Source organism: Vipera berus (genome assembly GCF_964194415.1).
Source record: "Vipera berus genome assembly, chromosome: 4".
In the NCBI taxonomy this organism is placed as follows: Eukaryota; Metazoa; Chordata; class Lepidosauria; order Squamata; family Viperidae; genus Vipera; species Vipera berus.
The window spans coordinates 5,182,911-5,200,889 of NC_138206.1; the positions used below are offsets into that span (position 1 = coordinate 5,182,911).

Below are 17,979 nucleotides of genomic sequence, written 5' to 3' on the forward strand. Positions count from 1 at the left end.
CTGCTGCAAGAGTCCATATCATATATACATTTGACTTGTTATAACTGCTTATACTGCAGTACTGTATTACAGAAGCGAGGCTTCAAAATATTTCTGTGGTAAAGCAGGCAGAGAATGGGGGATATTGGAGTTCTCATCTTTGCACAGAATTGGATTAGAAACATTATCTTCAATTTCCCTTACCCTGTGGACACTTGAAGATGGCATGCCCCACCTGGAAAAAATGAGCCGAACCTGAACAAAATATCTACAACGTACGTAGGTGGTTAATGTTGACTTAAAGAGTAAAAAAAAAATGGATATTGTCTTAATAAACAAGTTTACTTTTACTGCTCTCAAATGTTTTTTTGCCCCCCCCCCCAAGACTTTAAACCCCCAACATTCACTCATACCCATAATTTCATAATGATATCAGGGAGACTTGCTGGATTTCACCTAATCAGATGGCAGTAAAGTTAGTCCTTGACTTACAAACGCTCACTTAAGTGGCCGTTCAAAATTACGACGGCGCTAAAAATAAGGGACTTATGACCATTTTCCACGCTTAACGACCTTTGCAGCAGCCCCATGGTCACGTCATCAAAATCCAGGTGCTTAGCAACTGACTTGTACTTACGACTGTTGCTGTGGTCATGTCAGACCCTTTTGCAACCTTCTGATAGACAAAGTCAATGGGGAAGCCAGCTTCACTTAACCACCATGTTGCCAACTTAACTACTATTGGCTTTTGTCCGTAAATGCTCATAATCGTAATAGTAAAGTTGGAAGGGACCTTGGAGGTCATCTAGTCCAACCCCCTGCTCAGGTAGGAAACCCTATACCATTTCAGACAAATGGCTGTCCAGTCTCTTCTTAAAAACTTCCAGTGTTGGAGCATTCAACTGCAGTGATTCATTTAACAACGGTGGCAAGGAAGGTTGTACAAACGGGTCTAGTCCTGTGGCAACTCACTTTATAACTGTCATGACTTAAGTCAAGGACTATCTTTACCATTAGAGGAGACTGGACAGCCATTTGTCTGAAATGCTATAGGGTTTCCTGCCTGAGCAGGGGGTTGGACTAGATGATCTCCAAGGTCCCTTCCAACTTTATATTATTATTATTATTATTATTATTATTATTATTATTATTATTATTATTGTTATTGTTATTGTTATTGTTATTATTATTAATTACTACAGGAATTCACAAGGTTTCCCTATTCACACATCAGCATGAATACTGGTAGGTTTTAGACAGAACAATAAACTGGAAAAGTTCCCAACAATAAGCAGCTCAGCTGTTAAAGGTACAAAAATTATCTTTATTGAACCACTTCATCTGTACGAATAGCAGAAATAACAAGATTTATCTGTAGCGCAGAACCATCTGCTCGGGGCCAAAATGGGCCCTTAGAAACGTAATACAAGATTCTCAAGAGAGACGAAGTCAATTCTTCGCAGGGTTTCCACCATTTCCTTGACTATGCACCTCTGTCGTTGCGCTAGCTCCTCTAGCATACTGCTAGCATGACAATTCTTGTTGTGTGAACCTGGCTGCAGTCAAACAAACACGAAACGTATGGGAACGATCCAGGAAGAATTCTGTTCTAAGTTACAATTTTATTCCTCTAGTACCAGGGTGTCCAACCTTGGCAACTAAGGTTTGTGGACTTTCAGCTCGCAGAATTTTAAGACTTTGGGACTTCAATCCCCAAAGTTGAAGTCCATAAGTCTTAAATGTCGCTGAAGTTGGACATCCCTGCTTTAGTATATCATGTAAAGGCCTGTAAGCCGTATTTAATTCTCCAATCAGAGCCAAGATATAATTGCCCCTGCGTGCGTGTGTGTTGCATGTATGCGTATGAAAAAAAGTCAACTCATGTTTTATAAGCACAGCTACAAAACCATTTACAGTCTTCATTTTGAGGTCTTAATAGAGGAACCGTGGTCATTCTTGTAAGCTTGTTCAGTCCTGGAAGATGCCCAAGAGAATCTGAAAGACAGAAGAAGCTGCATTTTAGGGGGGGGGGGGGAAACAAAACGAAACAGGAAACAAGATTAAAAAGAACATAGCCTGATAGCATGACGCGCCGATCCAACACCAGTGATCTGACACTTTTTTCACACTGGTTTTCAAGTATGTCAGGGGAAAAAACTCGTTAAAGGCAAAGAAACAGCACACCACAAAAAGTCTCCTATTAGGACCCAGAGGTTTATTGAATTTTGGAACACAAAACAAGTGTCCTAGTGGACAATCGCTTAAATAGGAGCCAGCCGTGTGCGGCAGCTGCCAAAAAAGCCAACACAGTGCTAGGCTGCGTTAACGGAGGGAGAGAATCAAGATCACGTGAAGTGTTAATACCACTTTACAAGGCCTTGGTAAGGCCACACTTGGAATGCTGCATCCAGTTTTGGTCACCACGGTGTAAAAAAGATGTTGAGACTCTAGAAAGTGTGCAGAGAAGAGCAACAAAGGTGATTAGGGGACTGGAGGCCAAAACATATCAGGAACGGTTGCTGGAATTGGAGATGTCTAGTTTAATGAAGAGAAGGGCGAGGGGTGACAGGATAGCAGTGTTCCAATATTTGAGGGGCTGCCACAAAGAAGAGGGGGTCTATTCTCCAAAGCGCCTGAAGGCAGGACAAGAAGCAACGGATGGAAACTAACCAAGGAGAGAAGCAACCTAGAACTAAGGAGAAACTTCCTGACAGTTGGAACAATTAACCAGTGGAACAACCTGCGTCCAGAAGCTGTAAATGCCCCAACACTGGAAGTTTTTAAGAGACTGGAGAACCATTTGTCTGAAATGGTATAGGGTTTCCTGCCTGAGCAGGGGGTTGGACTAGATGACCTCCAAGGTCCCTTCCAACATCATCATTATTATAATTATTATTTATTATTATTATTTCTGAGATTTTAACAATCGCTAAATCAGTTCCTTTGTTTTTTCTTCTGACCAAATCTTCCCACATTACTGTTATTAACACATGTCGTTGTGAAGCTTATATGCCATTGCAAAAGCAGTTTCTTAATTAGAGCCTTGGTGGAGCAGTGGGCTAATGCCTCCTTAAGTAACACCAGCTGCCTGCAATTAATGCAGGTTCGCATCCCACCAGGCTCAAGGTTGACTCAGCCTTCCATCCTTCCGAGGTAGGTAAAATGAGGACCCAGATTGTTGGGGGCAATTAAGCTGACTTTGTAATAATGCCGCTTGGAGTGTGTGTGAAAGCCCTACTAAGCAGGCATATACATAGAATGAAGGCTACTGCTAAGCTTGTAAGCCGCCCTGAGTCTTCGGAGAAGGGCGGGATATAAATGGAATTAAAATTTAAAAAATTTAAAAATTTAATTTCCCCATACATTCAAGTTTCCTATTCTAAATATATAAAGGAATACGCAAATTTGCAAAAGCACACGGTGGTGCAAAAAGGCCACAGCGTGGGTTTCATGTAATTTCTACAGCAGGCGTAAGGCCTTCACTGGATCGATACACTTGATTATTATTCTCCAATTGGGGCTTCAGCAGATATAAACAGATATTAATAAAATTATTTTTCTCACCAATAGGCTTTGGAAAACTCACAGCGTTAAAAGCTAGCAGTTCGAAAGCCTACAAATGCAAGTAGATTAAGAGGTACCACCGGTGGGAAAATAACTGCGCCTTTGGCACACGGCTTGTCCTGTTCATTTAAGTGACCGTTGAAAGTTACAAGGGCACTGGAAAAAAAGGGACTAACAATGATTTTTCACCGTTGCAGCATCTCCAAAGGTCAGCTGATCAAAATTCAGACGCTTGGCAACTGACTCGTATTTATGACGGTTGCAGTGCCTTTTCGGGGGGGGGGGGTGTGTCACGCGGTCTGCATCTGTGACCTTCTGACCAGCAAAGTCAATGAGAGAAGCCAGATTCACGTAACAACCGTGGGACTAACTTAATAAGTGCAGTGGTTTCACTTAGCGACCGTGACAAGGAAGGTGGTAAAATGGAGGCAAAACTCACTCAACCAATGTTTTCCTGAGCAAGAGAAATGTCGGGCTCAATTGTGGTCGTAGGCCGAGTATTAACTGCAGAGCCATCAGGAAAGTGTCTTGGGACAACGCTGGCTCCCTCGGCTAGGAAACGGAGATGAGCAGCGCCTCCTAGAGTCAGACACGACTAGACAGGAAAACCTTTACTTTTAATCTTTGACTAACAGTGGGATGACTACAAGTTACCGTGTTTCCCCGAAAGTAAGGCCTACACCAGGGGTAGGCAACCTTGGCTCTTTTATGACTCATGGACTTCAACTCCCAGAATTCCTGAGCCAGCCATGCTGGCTCAGGAATTCTGGGAGTTGAAGTCCACAAGTCATGAAGGGGCCATAGTTTCTCTGGCTCAGGAATTCTGGGAGTTGAAGTCCACAAGTCATGCAGAGGCCATATTTTCCCCATGCTGGCTCAGGAATTCTGGGAGTTGAAGTCCACAAGTTATGAAACGGCCAAAGTTTCTCTCAGACTGGCTCAGGAATTCTGGGAGTTGAAGTCCAAAAGTCATGAAGGGGCCATAGTTCCCCCATGTTGGCTCAGGAATTCTGGGAGTTGAAGTCCATGAGTCATAAAAGAGCCAAGGTTGCCTACCCCTGGCCTATACCAACAATAAGCCCTAGCTTGATTTTTGAGGGTGGACCTAATATAAGCCCTATCCCAAAAATAAGCCCTAGTTTTGAGACGACACATACCCCGCCCCGCAACCACTTACTTTGCAGCCTCTCCTTGCCAGCCCACTTCTTCTTCTGAGGCCTCTTCTGCAGCCAGGCCTGCATTACTCACTCACAGGAAGGCCTCTGCAGCCGAGAATCGAGCTATGGGTTCAATCCATAGCTCGGTTCTGCAAGAACTCTATAGCCAAGGACGCAGCTATGGATTGAATCCATAGCTCGGTACTCGGCTGCTTAGGCCTTCCAGAAAGGCCTGACTGCAAAATGCAGGCCCGAATGCAGCTGCAGAACTTTGGCCCCAGAAGAAGTGGACTGACTGGGTAGCGCTGTTGGTGCCGGAGGTGAGGGAAGGCCTACTCCGAAAATAAGTTTTTTAAAAAAACTAAACTAAATTACAGGTAGTCCTCATCTTATAATGGCTCACTTAGTGACCATTCAAGTTGTAACGGCACTGGAAAAAGTCACTTACAAAGTGACTTATGACCATCACAGCACCCTTCACTGTCGGGTGAACAAAATTCGGGCACCTGGTATTAAGGACGGTTGCCCTGTCTCAGGGTCATGAGATCGCCAAATGTGGCTTCCGACAACCAAAGTCAATAAGGGAAGCCGGATTCGCTTAGCAATCAAATGATTCACTTAACAACTGAAAAAGCAGAGGGAGGGTTGTTTTTTTTTAACAACCTGGACAATTCTCTGAGTTAAAGCGAGCAAAATTGTCTGAAATGTTATAGGGTTTCCTGCGTAAGCAGGGGGTTGGACTACAAGACCTCCAAGGTCTACCCTACCCTACCTTACACTACCCTACTCTAATTATTCCATATTCCATATTCTATTCTATTCTAATTATTCCAGAGTCTTCGGAGAAGGGCGGGATATAAATGGAATTTAAAAAAAAAGTCTATTCTTATTCCATTCCATATTTTCCTTTCCATTCCATATTTTCTATTCCATTTCATATTTTCCATTCCATTTCATATTTTCTATTCCATTCCATTCTTTCCATTCCATTCCATTTTATCCATTCCATATTTTCTACTCCATTCCATATTTTCCATTCCATTCCATTTTATCCATTCCATTTTATCTATTCCATTCCATATTTTCCATTCCATTCCATATTTTTTATTCCATTCCATATTTCCCATTCCATTCCACATTTTCTATTCCATTCCACATTTTCCATTCCATTCCATATTTTCCATTCCATCCATTTCATTCTATTCCATTCTATATTTTCCATTCCATTCCATTTTATCCATTCCATTTTATCCATTCCATTCCATATTTTCCATTCCACTCCATTTTATCTATTCCATTCCATATTTTCTATTCCATTCCATTCCATTGGGAGGCTCAAAGGGGATGAAATCAAAAGGAGAGAAAAGCTAGGGGTGTCAAGGTGGCCATTGGTCCTACCTTCCTTAGTGATCAACGTCAGCATCCTCAAATTGTCCCGTTACTACTGGTGCCGCATCGACTTCCATTCCATCTGAAAGCAGAAACAGCAACAGACTGGAGACGCTACTTACGACTGTCGGTTTAACAACCGTTCGAAGTTACAATGGCACTGAAAAAAGGGACTTAGGACAGTTTTTTCACACCTACGACCGTTCACAACATCCCCACGGTCTATGCCAGGGATAGGCAACCTTGGCTCTTTTATGACTTGTGGACTTCAACTCCCAGAATTCCTCAGCCAGCATGGGGGAAATATGGCCCCTTCATGACTTGCGGACTTCAACTCCCAGAATTCCTCAGCCAGCATGGGAGAAATATGGCCCCTTCATGACTTCTGGACTTCAACTCCCAGAATTCCTCAGCCAGCATGGCTCAGCTTGGAAACCTCTCTCTTTCCCCTCAGCATGGCTGGCTCAGGAATTCTGGGAGTTGAAGTTCACGAGTCATAAAACAGCCAAGGTTGCCTACCCCGTGGTCCATGCGATCAAAATGCGGACCCTTTGCAGCTGACTCATATTTATGACGGTTGCAGTGTCCCGGGGGTCATGTGACCCTCAGGCAAGGAAAGTCAATGGGGGAAGCCGGATCCATTTAACAACCTTAATAACTGCAAGGAATCACTTAACAACTGCGGCAGGAAAGGTCGTAAAACGGGGGCAAAAGTCATTTCACGACCGTCTCACTTAGCAATGGAAATTTTGGCTTCCAACTGTGGTCGTAAGCTGAGGTCTACCTATACTGTTAATCCTCATTTAACAACCGGCTACTTAGTGAGGGTTCAAAGTTACTATGGACCCAAAAGGTACTTATGACCTGGGTGCAGAGTTCCAACCGCGCCCCTCCCCCGCCACCACATGACTACATTTCAGTCATTCGGCAACCAGTTCCCTTTTAGCAACGGTTGCCGTGTTCTGCAGTCAGGGGACCGTGATTGACAATGGGTTTTTTTTTTGCCAGTCTCCACTCTTTTCCCGGCCAAAGGAATGACTAGGCTCATTTTACCACCATGGTGTTTGCTTTAAAAGACCGCCACAAAAAATGGTCATAAAATTAATCTGTGGAGGTTCTCAGTCCTCCAGGTCCTGGTTGCCCCAAAGGTGTTTTTCAGGAGGCAACTGGACTTTTTTTTTTGAAGATGCTTTGATGATGATGGTAATAAGGGAGGAGGGAGGAGGGAGGAGGAGGAGGAGGAGGAAGAAAGAAGAAGAAGAAGAAGAGGAAGAGGAAGAGGAAGAGGAAGAAGAAGAAGAAGAAGAAGAAGAAGAGGAAGAAGAGGAAGAAGAGGAAGAAGAGGAAGAAGAAGAAGAAGAAGAAGAAGAAGAAGAAGAAGAAGAAGAAGAAGAAGAAGAAGAAGAAGAAGAAGAAGAAGAAGAAGAAGAAGAAGAAGAAGAAGAAGAAGAAGAAGAAGAAGAAGAAGAAGAAGAAGAAACAACAACCACCTTGGAGGTCATCTAGTCCAACCCCCTGCTCAGGCAGGAAACGCTACACCATTTCAGACAAATGGCTGTCCAGTCTCTTTTTTAAAACTTCCAGTGTTGGAGCATTCACCGCTTCTGGAGGCAGGTTGTTCCCCTGGTTAATTGTTTTAACTGTCAGGAAGTTTCTCCTCAGTTCCAGGTTGCTTCTCTCCTTGACTAGTTTCCATCCGTTGTTTCTTGTCCTGCCTTCAAGTCCTTTGGAGAATAGCTTGACTCCCTCTTCTTTGGGGCAGCCCCTGAGATACTGGAAGACTGCTTTCATGTCACCCCTCGCCCTTCTCTTCATTAAACTAGACATCTCCAATTCCAGCAACCGTACCTGATATGTTTTAGCCTCCAGTCCCTTGATCATCTTTCTTGCTCTTCTCTGCACTCTTTCTAGAGTCTCAACGTCTTTTTTACATCGTGGTGACCAAAACTGGATGCAGCATTCCAAGTGTGGCCTTACCAAGGCCTTGTAAAGTGGTATTAACACTTCACGTGATCTTGATTCTATCCCTCTAATCAGTGGAACCACCTGCCTCCAGAAGCTGTGAATGCTCCAACACTGGAAGTTTTTAAAAAGAGACTGGACAATCACTTGTCTGAAATGGTACAGGGTTTCCTGCCTGAGCAGGGGTTGAACTAGATGACCTCCAAGGCGCTTTCCATCTTTATTATTATTGTTAAAAAATAAAAAAGCTGTGCAGCCAAATTGGAGAACGGGACACCAACTATAGATAGTTCTGTCTTCTTAAAGCAAGTCTCCAAACTTAGAAAGTTGGAAGACTTGTGGTCTTCAAACTCCCAGAAATCCTCAGCCAGCCAGTTTGGCTGGGGGAATTCTGGGAGCTGAAATCCAGAAGTCTTTTAAGTTGCCAAGGTTGAGAAACCCAATCTGCGTACAATCCAAAACAGCAAGGAAGGGGACAGCGGACTTAGGAGCAGAGTCGAGTCACGGGGGTCTCCGGAGACCCCCGCCTTAAAGCCTGACTGGAGACTGCCCTTAAGATAACTCCAACCTGGGTTAAGAAAAGCTGCGAGATGAATTCGTACCTTCGAACTGCCCGGGAGTATCTTCCATTCTCACCCCAGCCATGTGGTACTGGGTGCTAATGGACTGGGCCAGCATGCCCTCCAGCCTCTCCAACGTAGCTTGGCCCTCGGCCGTTAAGTGCGACAAGCCTTCTTCGTACGTGTAGAAGGAGGGGATATCGCCTTGACCAATTTCTGTGCCAAGAACATAAAACGCAAAATGCATGTTAGCCTTAAAAGAGAACACAACGGGGGTCTGGTCACCTGATCCAAATTCAGACGCTGGGCAACTGACTCCTCTTTAGGACGGTCGCAGCATCCCCGGGGTCGCGTGATCCCCTTTTCCGACCTTCTGACGAATAAAGTCAATGGGGGGGAAGCCAATTCACTTAACGACCGTGTGCCTAATTTAAAAACTGCACTGATACACTTCACAAGGAAGTGGCAAGGAAGATCATAAATTGGTGCAGAATAGGTGGGTAGTAAAATGGGGCAAAAACCACTTAACAAATGTCCCACTTAGCAACGGAAATTTTGGGGCTTAATGGTGGTCGTAAATCCAGGACTTCCTCTACTACTCCTGTAGCAACTGTGAGAAGGATCTTGGAGTCCTAGTGGACAATCGCTTAAATAGGAGCCAGCCGTGTGCTGCAGCTGCCAAAAAAGCCAACACGGTGCTAGGCTGCATTAACGGAGGGATAGAATCAAGATCACGTGAAGTGTTAATACCACTTTACAATGCCTTGGTAAGGCCACACTTGGAATGCTGCATCCAGTTTTGGTCACCACGATGTAAAAAAGATGTCGAGACTCTAGAAAGAGTACAGAGAAGAGCAACAAAGATGTTTGGGGGCTGGAGGCTAAAACATATCAGGTACGGTTGCTGGAATTGGAGATGTCTAGTTTAATGAAGAGAAGGGCGAGGGGTGACATGAAAGCAGTCTTCCAGTATCTCAGGGGCTGCCCCAAAGAAGAGGGAGTCAAGCTATTCTCCAAAGGACCTGAAGGCAGGACAAGAAGCAACGGGTGGAAGCTCATCAAGGAGAGAAGCAACTAGAACTAAGGAGAAACTTCCTGACAGTGAGAAAAATGAATCAGTGGAACAACCTGCCTCCAGAAGCTGTGAATGCTCCAACACTGGAGGTTTTTAAGAAGACACTGGACAGCCATTTGTCTGAAATGGTATAAGGTTCCGTCACTGAGCAGGGGGTTGGACTAGATGACCTCCAAGGTCCTTTCCAACTTTATGATTATGATTATTATTTTTCACGGAATTACTTCAATAAGTCACCCAAGCTGCAGTCCTTGAGGAAAAGCAACAGTTATTAAGTGAACATGGCAGTCCTTAAGAAAGTCTGTTTTTTCCAACGGATGTTGTTTGCCAGAAACACCAGAAATGAGTAAAACCAAACTAAACAAAAAAAACCCACCCAAACACAAAGTCACAAGACCTTAGGGCAGGGGTCAGCAACCGGAAAAGGAAAAGAGCCACTCAGAACCGGTTCCATCACACAAACAAAAAATTGGGAGCCGCAGAAAGGGCGCGCGTGTGCGTCCACTCACGCGCATAAAACATTTTGCGCATGCGCAAAATGGGAGGCACCTGCGCGGCGATGGGTCTCCCCTTTGGAGAGGTGTGCGCCGTTCCGTTCGGAGACCTGCCGCGTTCGTCAAACATGGACGAACGCGGCAACTGTGCAAACGGGATGGCGGCGGCTTGGGAGAGGTGCGCGCGCACTCTCCAAACCTCCGCCATCCCGTTTGCACAGCTGCCGTGTTCGTCCATGTTTGACGAATGCGGCAGGTCTCCGGACGGGACGGCGGCGGCTTGGAGAGGTGCGCACGCACCTCCGCCCTTCGGAAAGGTGCGCACGCACCTCTCGGAATGGGCGGTGCCACTCTCCATTTGGAGAGGTGCGCGCGCACCACTGCCCATTCAAAGAGGTCCGCGCGCACCGGGCGACTGGGAGCCGCAAGAGACGGCTCAAATAGCCGCATGCGGCTCCGGAGCCGCGGGTTGCCGACCTGTGCCTTAGGGCATGGCAAATGGCCATAAATGCAAGCCAAGGACCCACAACATGATCACATGACCCCCAGGAACAAGGGTGTGTTCAAAGGTACAAGGTACTTTCAAACAGAGAAGAGAGAAGCAATCTGGAACGAAGGAGAAATTTCCTGACAGTGAGAACAATTAACCAGTGGAACTACCTGCCTCCAGAAACTGTGAATGCTCCAACACTGGAAGTTTTCAAGAAGAGATTGGACAGCCATTTGTCTGAAACGATATAGGGTTTCCTGCCTGAGCAGGGGGATTGGACTAGATGACCTCCAAGGTCCCTTCCAACTTTAGTATTATTATGAAGGTCATAAGGAGCTCTGGGAAGGTCCGTAACTTCAAACAGTCAGTAAGCGAGCAGTCATTAAGCGAGGACTACCTGTTAGACTAAAATGATCATTAATCAATTAATCTTTTTTTTTTGGGGGGGAGACTCTTAATACAGATACAAAACTGCCAGTTAATGTGTCCTAACCTGGATCAAGGTCAATGGGAAATTACGGCACATGGTGCAAATCCAAGCCCCGCTTACCGTGAGCTTCGATGTCATATTCGTCGCCATCGTAATTGCTATCCGAGTCTTCGTCTTCTGGGTCGGGATGCAGGGCTTGGCATTCACACATGGCCGAGAACATGGCCTCCACTAGGTGAAAAAAACACAACAGCAAAATCGACTCAATCGGTGGCTGCTCCGGGAAGGTATGGACTGCAATGGTTCTCAAACGGGGCAACTTTTAAGATGTTTTACGAAGAAAGGAGAATATTTGTAGCTCAAGAGTTGAAAGGAAGGGCCCTTCGTGCTCTCTGAGCTGGGTGGTTTCCTCACAGATGTTTCATGGCCCAAACTAGGTAGCATCACCAGTGGTAGAAAACAGGAGGAGGAGGAGGGGGAAGGGGAGGGGGGAAGAGGAGGACTGTGGGGTCCTTGGTGCTCTCTGAGCTTGGTTTTCTCGCAGATGTTTCATGACCCAAACTAGGTAACATCACCAGTGCTAGAAAATAGCAGCAGCATGAGGAGGAGGAGGAGGAGGACTGTGGGGTCCTAGGTGTTCTCTGAGCTGGGTGGTTTCCTTGCAGACGTTTCATGACCCTAACTAGGTAACATCATCAGTGCTAGAAGGGAGTGGAGTTTGTGGAGGAGGAGGAGGAGGAGGACTGTGGGGTCCTTGGTGCTCTCTGAGCTGGGTAGTTTTCTCACAGATGTTTCATGACCCAAACTAGGTAACATCACCAGTGCTAGAAGGGAGTGGAGTTTGTGGAGGAGGAGGAGGAGGAGGAGGAGGAGGAGGAGGAGGACGACGACTGTGGGGTCCTTGGTGCTCTCTGAGCTGGGTGGTTTCCTTGCAGACGTTTCATGACCCAACTAGGTAACATCATCAGTGCTAGAAGGGAATGGGGTTTGTGGAGGAGGAGGAGGAGGAGGAGGAGGAGGAGGAGGAGGACTGTGGGGTCCTTGGTGCTTTCTGAGCTGGGTGGTTTTCTCGCAGATGTTTCATGACCCAAACTAGGTAACATCACCAGTCCTAGAAGGGAGTGGAGTTTGTGGAGGAGGAGGAGGAAGAGGAGGAGGAGGAGGAGGAGGAGGAGGAGGAGGACGACGACTGTGGGGTCCTTGGTGCTCTCTGAGCTGGGTGGTTTCCTTGCAGACGTTTCATGACCCAACTAGGTAACATCATCAGTGCTAGAAGGGAATGGGGTTTGTGGAGGAGGAGGAGGAGGAGGAGGAGGAGGAGGAGGACTGTGGGGTCCTTGGTGCTCTCTGAGCTGGGTGGTTTCCTTGCAGACGTTTCATGACCCAACTAGGTAACATCATCAGTGCTAGAAGGGAATGGGGTTTGTGGAGGAGGAGGAGGAGGAGGAGGAGGAGGAGGAGGAGGAGGAGGAGGACTGTGGGGTCCTTGGTGCTCTCTGAGCTGGGTGGTTTTCTCGCAGATGTTTCATGACGCAAACTAGGTAACATCACCAGTGCTAGAAGGGAGTGGAGTTTGTGGAGGAGGAGGAGGAGGAGGAGGAGGAGGAGGACGATGACGACAACGACGACAACTGTGGAGTTCTTCATGCTCTCTGACTTTGGCTGATTTCTTGCAAACCTTTCATTACCTAACTAGGTAACATCATCAGTGCTAGAAGAGAGCGGGGGTTTGCGAGGAGGAAAAGGAGGAGGGGGATATATCAGAATTACAGCGTTTGCTTGCCAGTTAGATGTGTGCCAGCATTATTCTGAAAAAAAAACCACAAGCTATTTGGTTTACTCGGTAAGGCAACAGGCTAGACACCAAGAGAAGGTTAAGTTCTAGTTCTATCTTAGGCACGAAAGCCAGCTGGGCGACTTTGGGCCAATCACTAGGAGACGGTGAGTTCTAATCCCGCCTTAGCCATGAAAGTCAACTACCGGTAGGTGACTTTGGGCCAGACTCTCTTTCCGCCCATCTCACCTCACAGGGTTGTTGTTGTGGGGAAAATAGGAGGAGAAAGGTGTACAGGGATAAGTTTGCCGCCTTGAGTTATTTGTGAAAATAATAAAGGTGGGAAATGAATGGAATGAAATGAATTGATTGAATGAATGGAATGAATGAATGAACGGATGAATGGATATGGGCTTGACTCCCTCTCTCAACTCACCCAGGATATGTTCTCCGTGCCCAAAGTAGCGTGTTCCAACTTTCTCCTCTTTTTTCCTACTTACATGCTGATTTGTCGCTGGGTACAAATCGGAATTCTGAGATGGGCTCCAGTTCGTCGTCACTCTCCTCCTCTTCCTCCTCTGGCACGGGACTTTCTTTGGATTCTTCTGCTGAGAAATCAAAAATGAAGATGCATGTTAAGGAACCGGGCATTTCGGCCTCATTTCCCCAGAGAAGTAGGACCCCCTTGGAGCTCCCGCCCTTATTTCCAGCTAACAAAGCTAATAGCCAGGGATAATAACTAAAGTCCAATAATTAGGTGTAGCCTACACAATTTTGGTTTCTAATGTAAGGAACGAAAGAAAAAAAGGGAGGAAGGGAGGGCAAGAGAAAGAGAGAAAGAGAAGAGGAGAGAAGGGGGGGGAATGAAAAAAGAGGAAGAGAAAATGAAAGGGAGAGGAAGAAAGAGCAAAGAGAGAAAAGAGGGAGGGAGAAATTCAAGAGAATAAAGAACTAGAAAAAAGTCACTGCTTGATCACTGGAAGCTCAGCAACTTATGAGAATCAAAATGATCAACACCCAACCTCTGAAGAAGTCTTCAACAAGAAGCTGTTCCCCCTGTCCAAAATGCCACTTGTGTCACTAGCCCAGGAAGCTATATATTGCAGTCAAGGTGGACTCAGCCTTCCCTCCTTCTGAGGTTGGCAAAATGAGGACCCAGATTGTTTGGGGCAAATAGGCTGACTCTGTAAACTGCTTAGAGGGGGCTGTAAAGCATTGTGAAGCAGTATATAAGTCTAAGAGCTATTGGGAAGGAAGGAAGGAAGGAAGGAAGGAAGGAAGGAAGGAAGGAAGGAAGGAAGGAAGGAAGGAAGGGAGGGAGGGAGGGAGGGAGGGAGGTGCGTGCAGTGGTTAGAATGCAGCATTGCAGGCTAATTCTGCCCACAGCCGGGAGTTCGACACTCACCAACTCAAGGTTAACTCAGCCTTTCATCCTTCCCAGGTCGGTAAAATGAGGACCCAGATTGTTGAGGGCAAACATGCTGATTCTATAAACCACTTAGAAAGGGCTGTGAAGCGATAAGTCTAAGGGCTACTGCTAACTAGACCACCTTACCTTCAAACTTTGCATTCACCATGACATACAAGTGTTCCCACGGGTATGCATTCAAGTCCCTGGAGATGGCATGTAAGCTTATGATGGGATAGTCCAATGAGAATCCAAGGCCTGAATCTGTTATCCATGACAGACGACTAAAATCGCAAAGCAAACAGAAAGATAAGTTGTAACTGAATTGACGAGAACGGAATTTTACCCCAAACTCCTTTTAAATCACAGTTCACATCTATGTGAGCCACGACAGTCACATATTTGATTATTTTTTTAAAGCTGCTATGGAATAAAACCTGGAGCCAAGACACAAATGCTAATGAGTGTCAGTCAGGATTACTCAGAAGAATGATTCAGTGCTGGGCCTGTCCCTCTCTTTCAGGTCAGCCCACCTCACAGGGTTGTTGTTGTGGAAAAGATAGGAGGGAAGAAATTGTGTTTGTATATGTTCACCATTTTGAGTTATTTATAAAAAATAATGAAGGATGGATACAAATAAATAAAAATTGTAAAAGATTTATTCGCCACTTTGGGTTCAGAAACATACAAACAAACCAATATAAAATAAAGTTATTCACCAGAAACTACCTCAAATCACACACTGTAACCATGTAAAACAGAATGAGCCATAACCATGATGGCAATTTTTGCTATTGTTGTGGCCCAACAGCTAGGATCTCACACACAGCTCTTTAAGGGTTTACACATTTTCCCACATATATCCTGAGATCAGTTATTGCCATCATTATCTACTGTAGCTTGAAGGCAGAAGCAACCTGTGCTTCAATGACATTTACAGGTGGACAATACAGCCAGTACAGGAGATTCTGGGAACTGAAGTGTCATACTGTTGCCAAGTTTGAACAATATTGGGTTAAACTGTAAGAATGCCACATGCTTGGCTATTATAAGCTTCAAATATCTGTCTCTCTGTCTGTCTGTCTAGCCATATATCTATCATCTATTTTTCTACATATCTATCTTCTACCTATGTATCCTATTATGTATCTGTATCCTATCTACAAGGGACGCGGTGGTTCAGTGGGTTAGGAAGCTGAGCCTGTCGATCAGAAGGTTGGCAGTTTGGCGGGTCGAATCCCGAGTGCCGCGTAACAGAGTGAGAGCCTGTTACTCGTCCCAGCTTCTGCCAACCTAGCAGTTCTAAAGCACGTAAAAATGCAAGTAGAAAAATAGGGACCACTCCGGTGGGAAGGTAACGGTGTTCCGTGCGCCTTTGGCGTCTAGTCATGCCGGCCACATGACCACGGAGACGTCCTCGGACAAGCGCTGGCTCTTCGGCTTTGAAACGGAGATGAGCACCAGCCCCTAGAGTCGGAAACGACTAGCAGGCGTGTGCGGGGGAACGTTTACCTTTACCTTTTATCCTATCTACATATCTATCAATCATCTATCAATCTACATATCAATATCTACATATCTATTTGCATATTTATCATCTATCTAGATATCTATCATCTACACATCTATCAATCATCTATCAATCTACATATCTATCAATCATCTATATAAATATCTATCTACATATCTATCATCTATCTATACCTCTATCAATCTACACCTATCAATCATCTATCAATCTACATATCTATCATCTATCTACATATCTATCATTTATCTACATATCTATCAATCATCTATCTACACATCTATCAATCTACACCTATCAATCATCTATCAATCTACATATCTACCATCTATCTACATATCTACCATCTACCGGTACATATCTATCATCTATCTACATATCTATTATTTATCTACATGTCTATCATACATATCGATCAATGATCTATCAATCTACACATCTATCATGTATCAATCTACATACCTATCAATCTATCTACATATCTATCAATCTAAATTTCTACTTACCTACCTATCATCTGTCTCTCACTCTTTTCTCCTTTTTTTTACAAATTAACTCAAAGCAGGCAGAGAGCCTACCCAACGTACTTTCTTCCTCCTATTTTCCCCACAACAACAACAACCCTTTCAGGTGGGCAGGGCTGAGAGAGAGAGAGAGAGAGAAACTGGCCCAAAGTCACCCGATTATTGCAATTATGATTTGATGAATGCAATTAGCGATCCCCACAGTAGTCGGGGACCCCTCAGCTCCATTATTACTCACTGAAACTGCAGTTATATTGCGGTAGGCGGGGAATTCCCGCCTTTCCCCCCCCCACCCCCGCAGGATGGAGATGCTGAGCTGCAGATGCCACATCTGGAGGGCGCCAGGTTGGAGAAGCCTGAACGCAGATTAAATGCACAGGTCCGGCCTCCCGTCCCTCCGAAAAGCCCGATTTCGGAGTGTTCCTCCGCCCTCCCAGTGGCGGGGAGTTCCGCAGGCCTCTTCGGCTGCCCAAACGCCCTCACCTCTCCGCGATGTACAGGCTGCCCGTGCCCAGGCCGCGTCCGCCGAGCACGGCCTCCGTATCGGGTTGCCGCAGCCGGATCCCCTCGCTCGGTTCCGGGATGCGCTTCAAGAAGCTCATAGCGAGCGCGAGGCCTACAGGAGCCGGGAAGCCGCCGAGACCGGAAGTACAACCAGCCAGGCTGACCCGAGACGTTCCGCCGTTTCCTTTCGCCGTCACCATAGAGGGGGGGAAAGCGCCAGGCGCGCGCCTAGGCTAGGGCTGCCGTCACCATAGAGACGGAGAAGGCGACGCTCGCCGGCGGCCATTGTGCCGGGGTCACGTGATCTTCTGCTCGCCTGCCAGGCAGCAGCCGCGCTGAAATCCCCCAAATTTACAAATTGGTTTTTTGGTTTTTTTTGCAAAACACTGGGCGCGTTTACGCTAGTGTTTCCAAAGGAGGGGATAAGAATTCGTGGGGATGCTTGCACCGAAACTTAATTGGGGCTTCCCCGTGTTTAGATCGGCTTTAAACTTTTTTTTGTGGGGGGGAGGGTTGCAATTTCTGCAAATGGCACAATTCGTTTGCCTTGATTTTTTTTTTAAGACGTCCGACAGATGTAGGTTTAGGGCCAAGTAAAGGGGTTAATACAGGTGATTCTCAATTTACGGCCACCATTGTGCCCCAAATTTATGTTGCTAAGTGAGACACTTGTTAAGTGAGTGCTGCCCTGTTTTACGACCATTTTGCCACGGTCGCTAAGTGAATTGCTGCAATTGTTAAGTGAGTAGCATTGGAAGATCTGCAAGAAATATCATTTGCCTGTAAGCAAGAACTGGTGGGATCATAAAATAGAGAAAATCATAGAAAAGTTAAATTGCTCTGGGACTTCAGAATTCAAACAGACAAGTACCTGCCACATAACACCCCGGATTTAACAATTGTTGATAAGAAAGACAAAAAAGTCTGGATAGTGGACGTGGTAGTGTCTGGAGACAGCAGAATAGATGAGAAAGAACTGGAGAAGATAACAAAATACAAAGACCTACAAATAGAAATAGAAAGACTGTGGCAAAGGCAAGCAAGGGTAGTGCCAATAGTAATAGGCGCCTTGGGTGCAATCCCAAAACAGCTGGAGCACCACTTGAACACCATCATCGGCATTGACAAATTCGCCATTAGT

General features: G+C 45.7%; 1 protein-coding gene across 3 annotated transcripts; it reads right to left on the minus strand.

Annotated features, from left to right (window-relative positions):
- Nucleotides 1-1,282: 1,282 nt before the first annotated feature.
- CLNS1A (chloride nucleotide-sensitive channel 1A) lies at nucleotides 1,283-17,014 on the minus strand. 3 transcript variants are annotated; one of them, XR_014026453.1, is made up of 8 exons: nucleotides 16,818-17,014; nucleotides 14,430-14,566; nucleotides 13,375-13,482; nucleotides 11,221-11,331; nucleotides 8,654-8,827; nucleotides 6,099-6,171; nucleotides 3,983-4,138; nucleotides 1,283-1,974 (listed from the first exon to the last, which is right to left on the minus strand). XR_014026453.1 is itself a non-coding variant. In XM_081327874.1 (7 exons), exons 1-6 carry the CDS (start codon nucleotides 16,934-16,936, stop codon nucleotides 6,104-6,106), a joined length of 714 nt encoding a protein of 237 aa, XP_081184000.1. In that variant the 5' UTR covers nucleotides 16,937-17,014; the 3' UTR covers nucleotides 1,283-1,974; nucleotides 6,099-6,103. The 3 variants fall into 3 exon arrangements, 2 of the variants coding, with proteins under 2 accessions (XP_081184000.1, XP_081183999.1); XM_081327874.1 differs by lacking the exon at nucleotides 3,983-4,138 and having other exon boundaries at nucleotides 13,375-13,479; XM_081327873.1 differs by lacking the exon at nucleotides 3,983-4,138.
- Nucleotides 17,015-17,979: the final 965 nt, after the last annotated feature.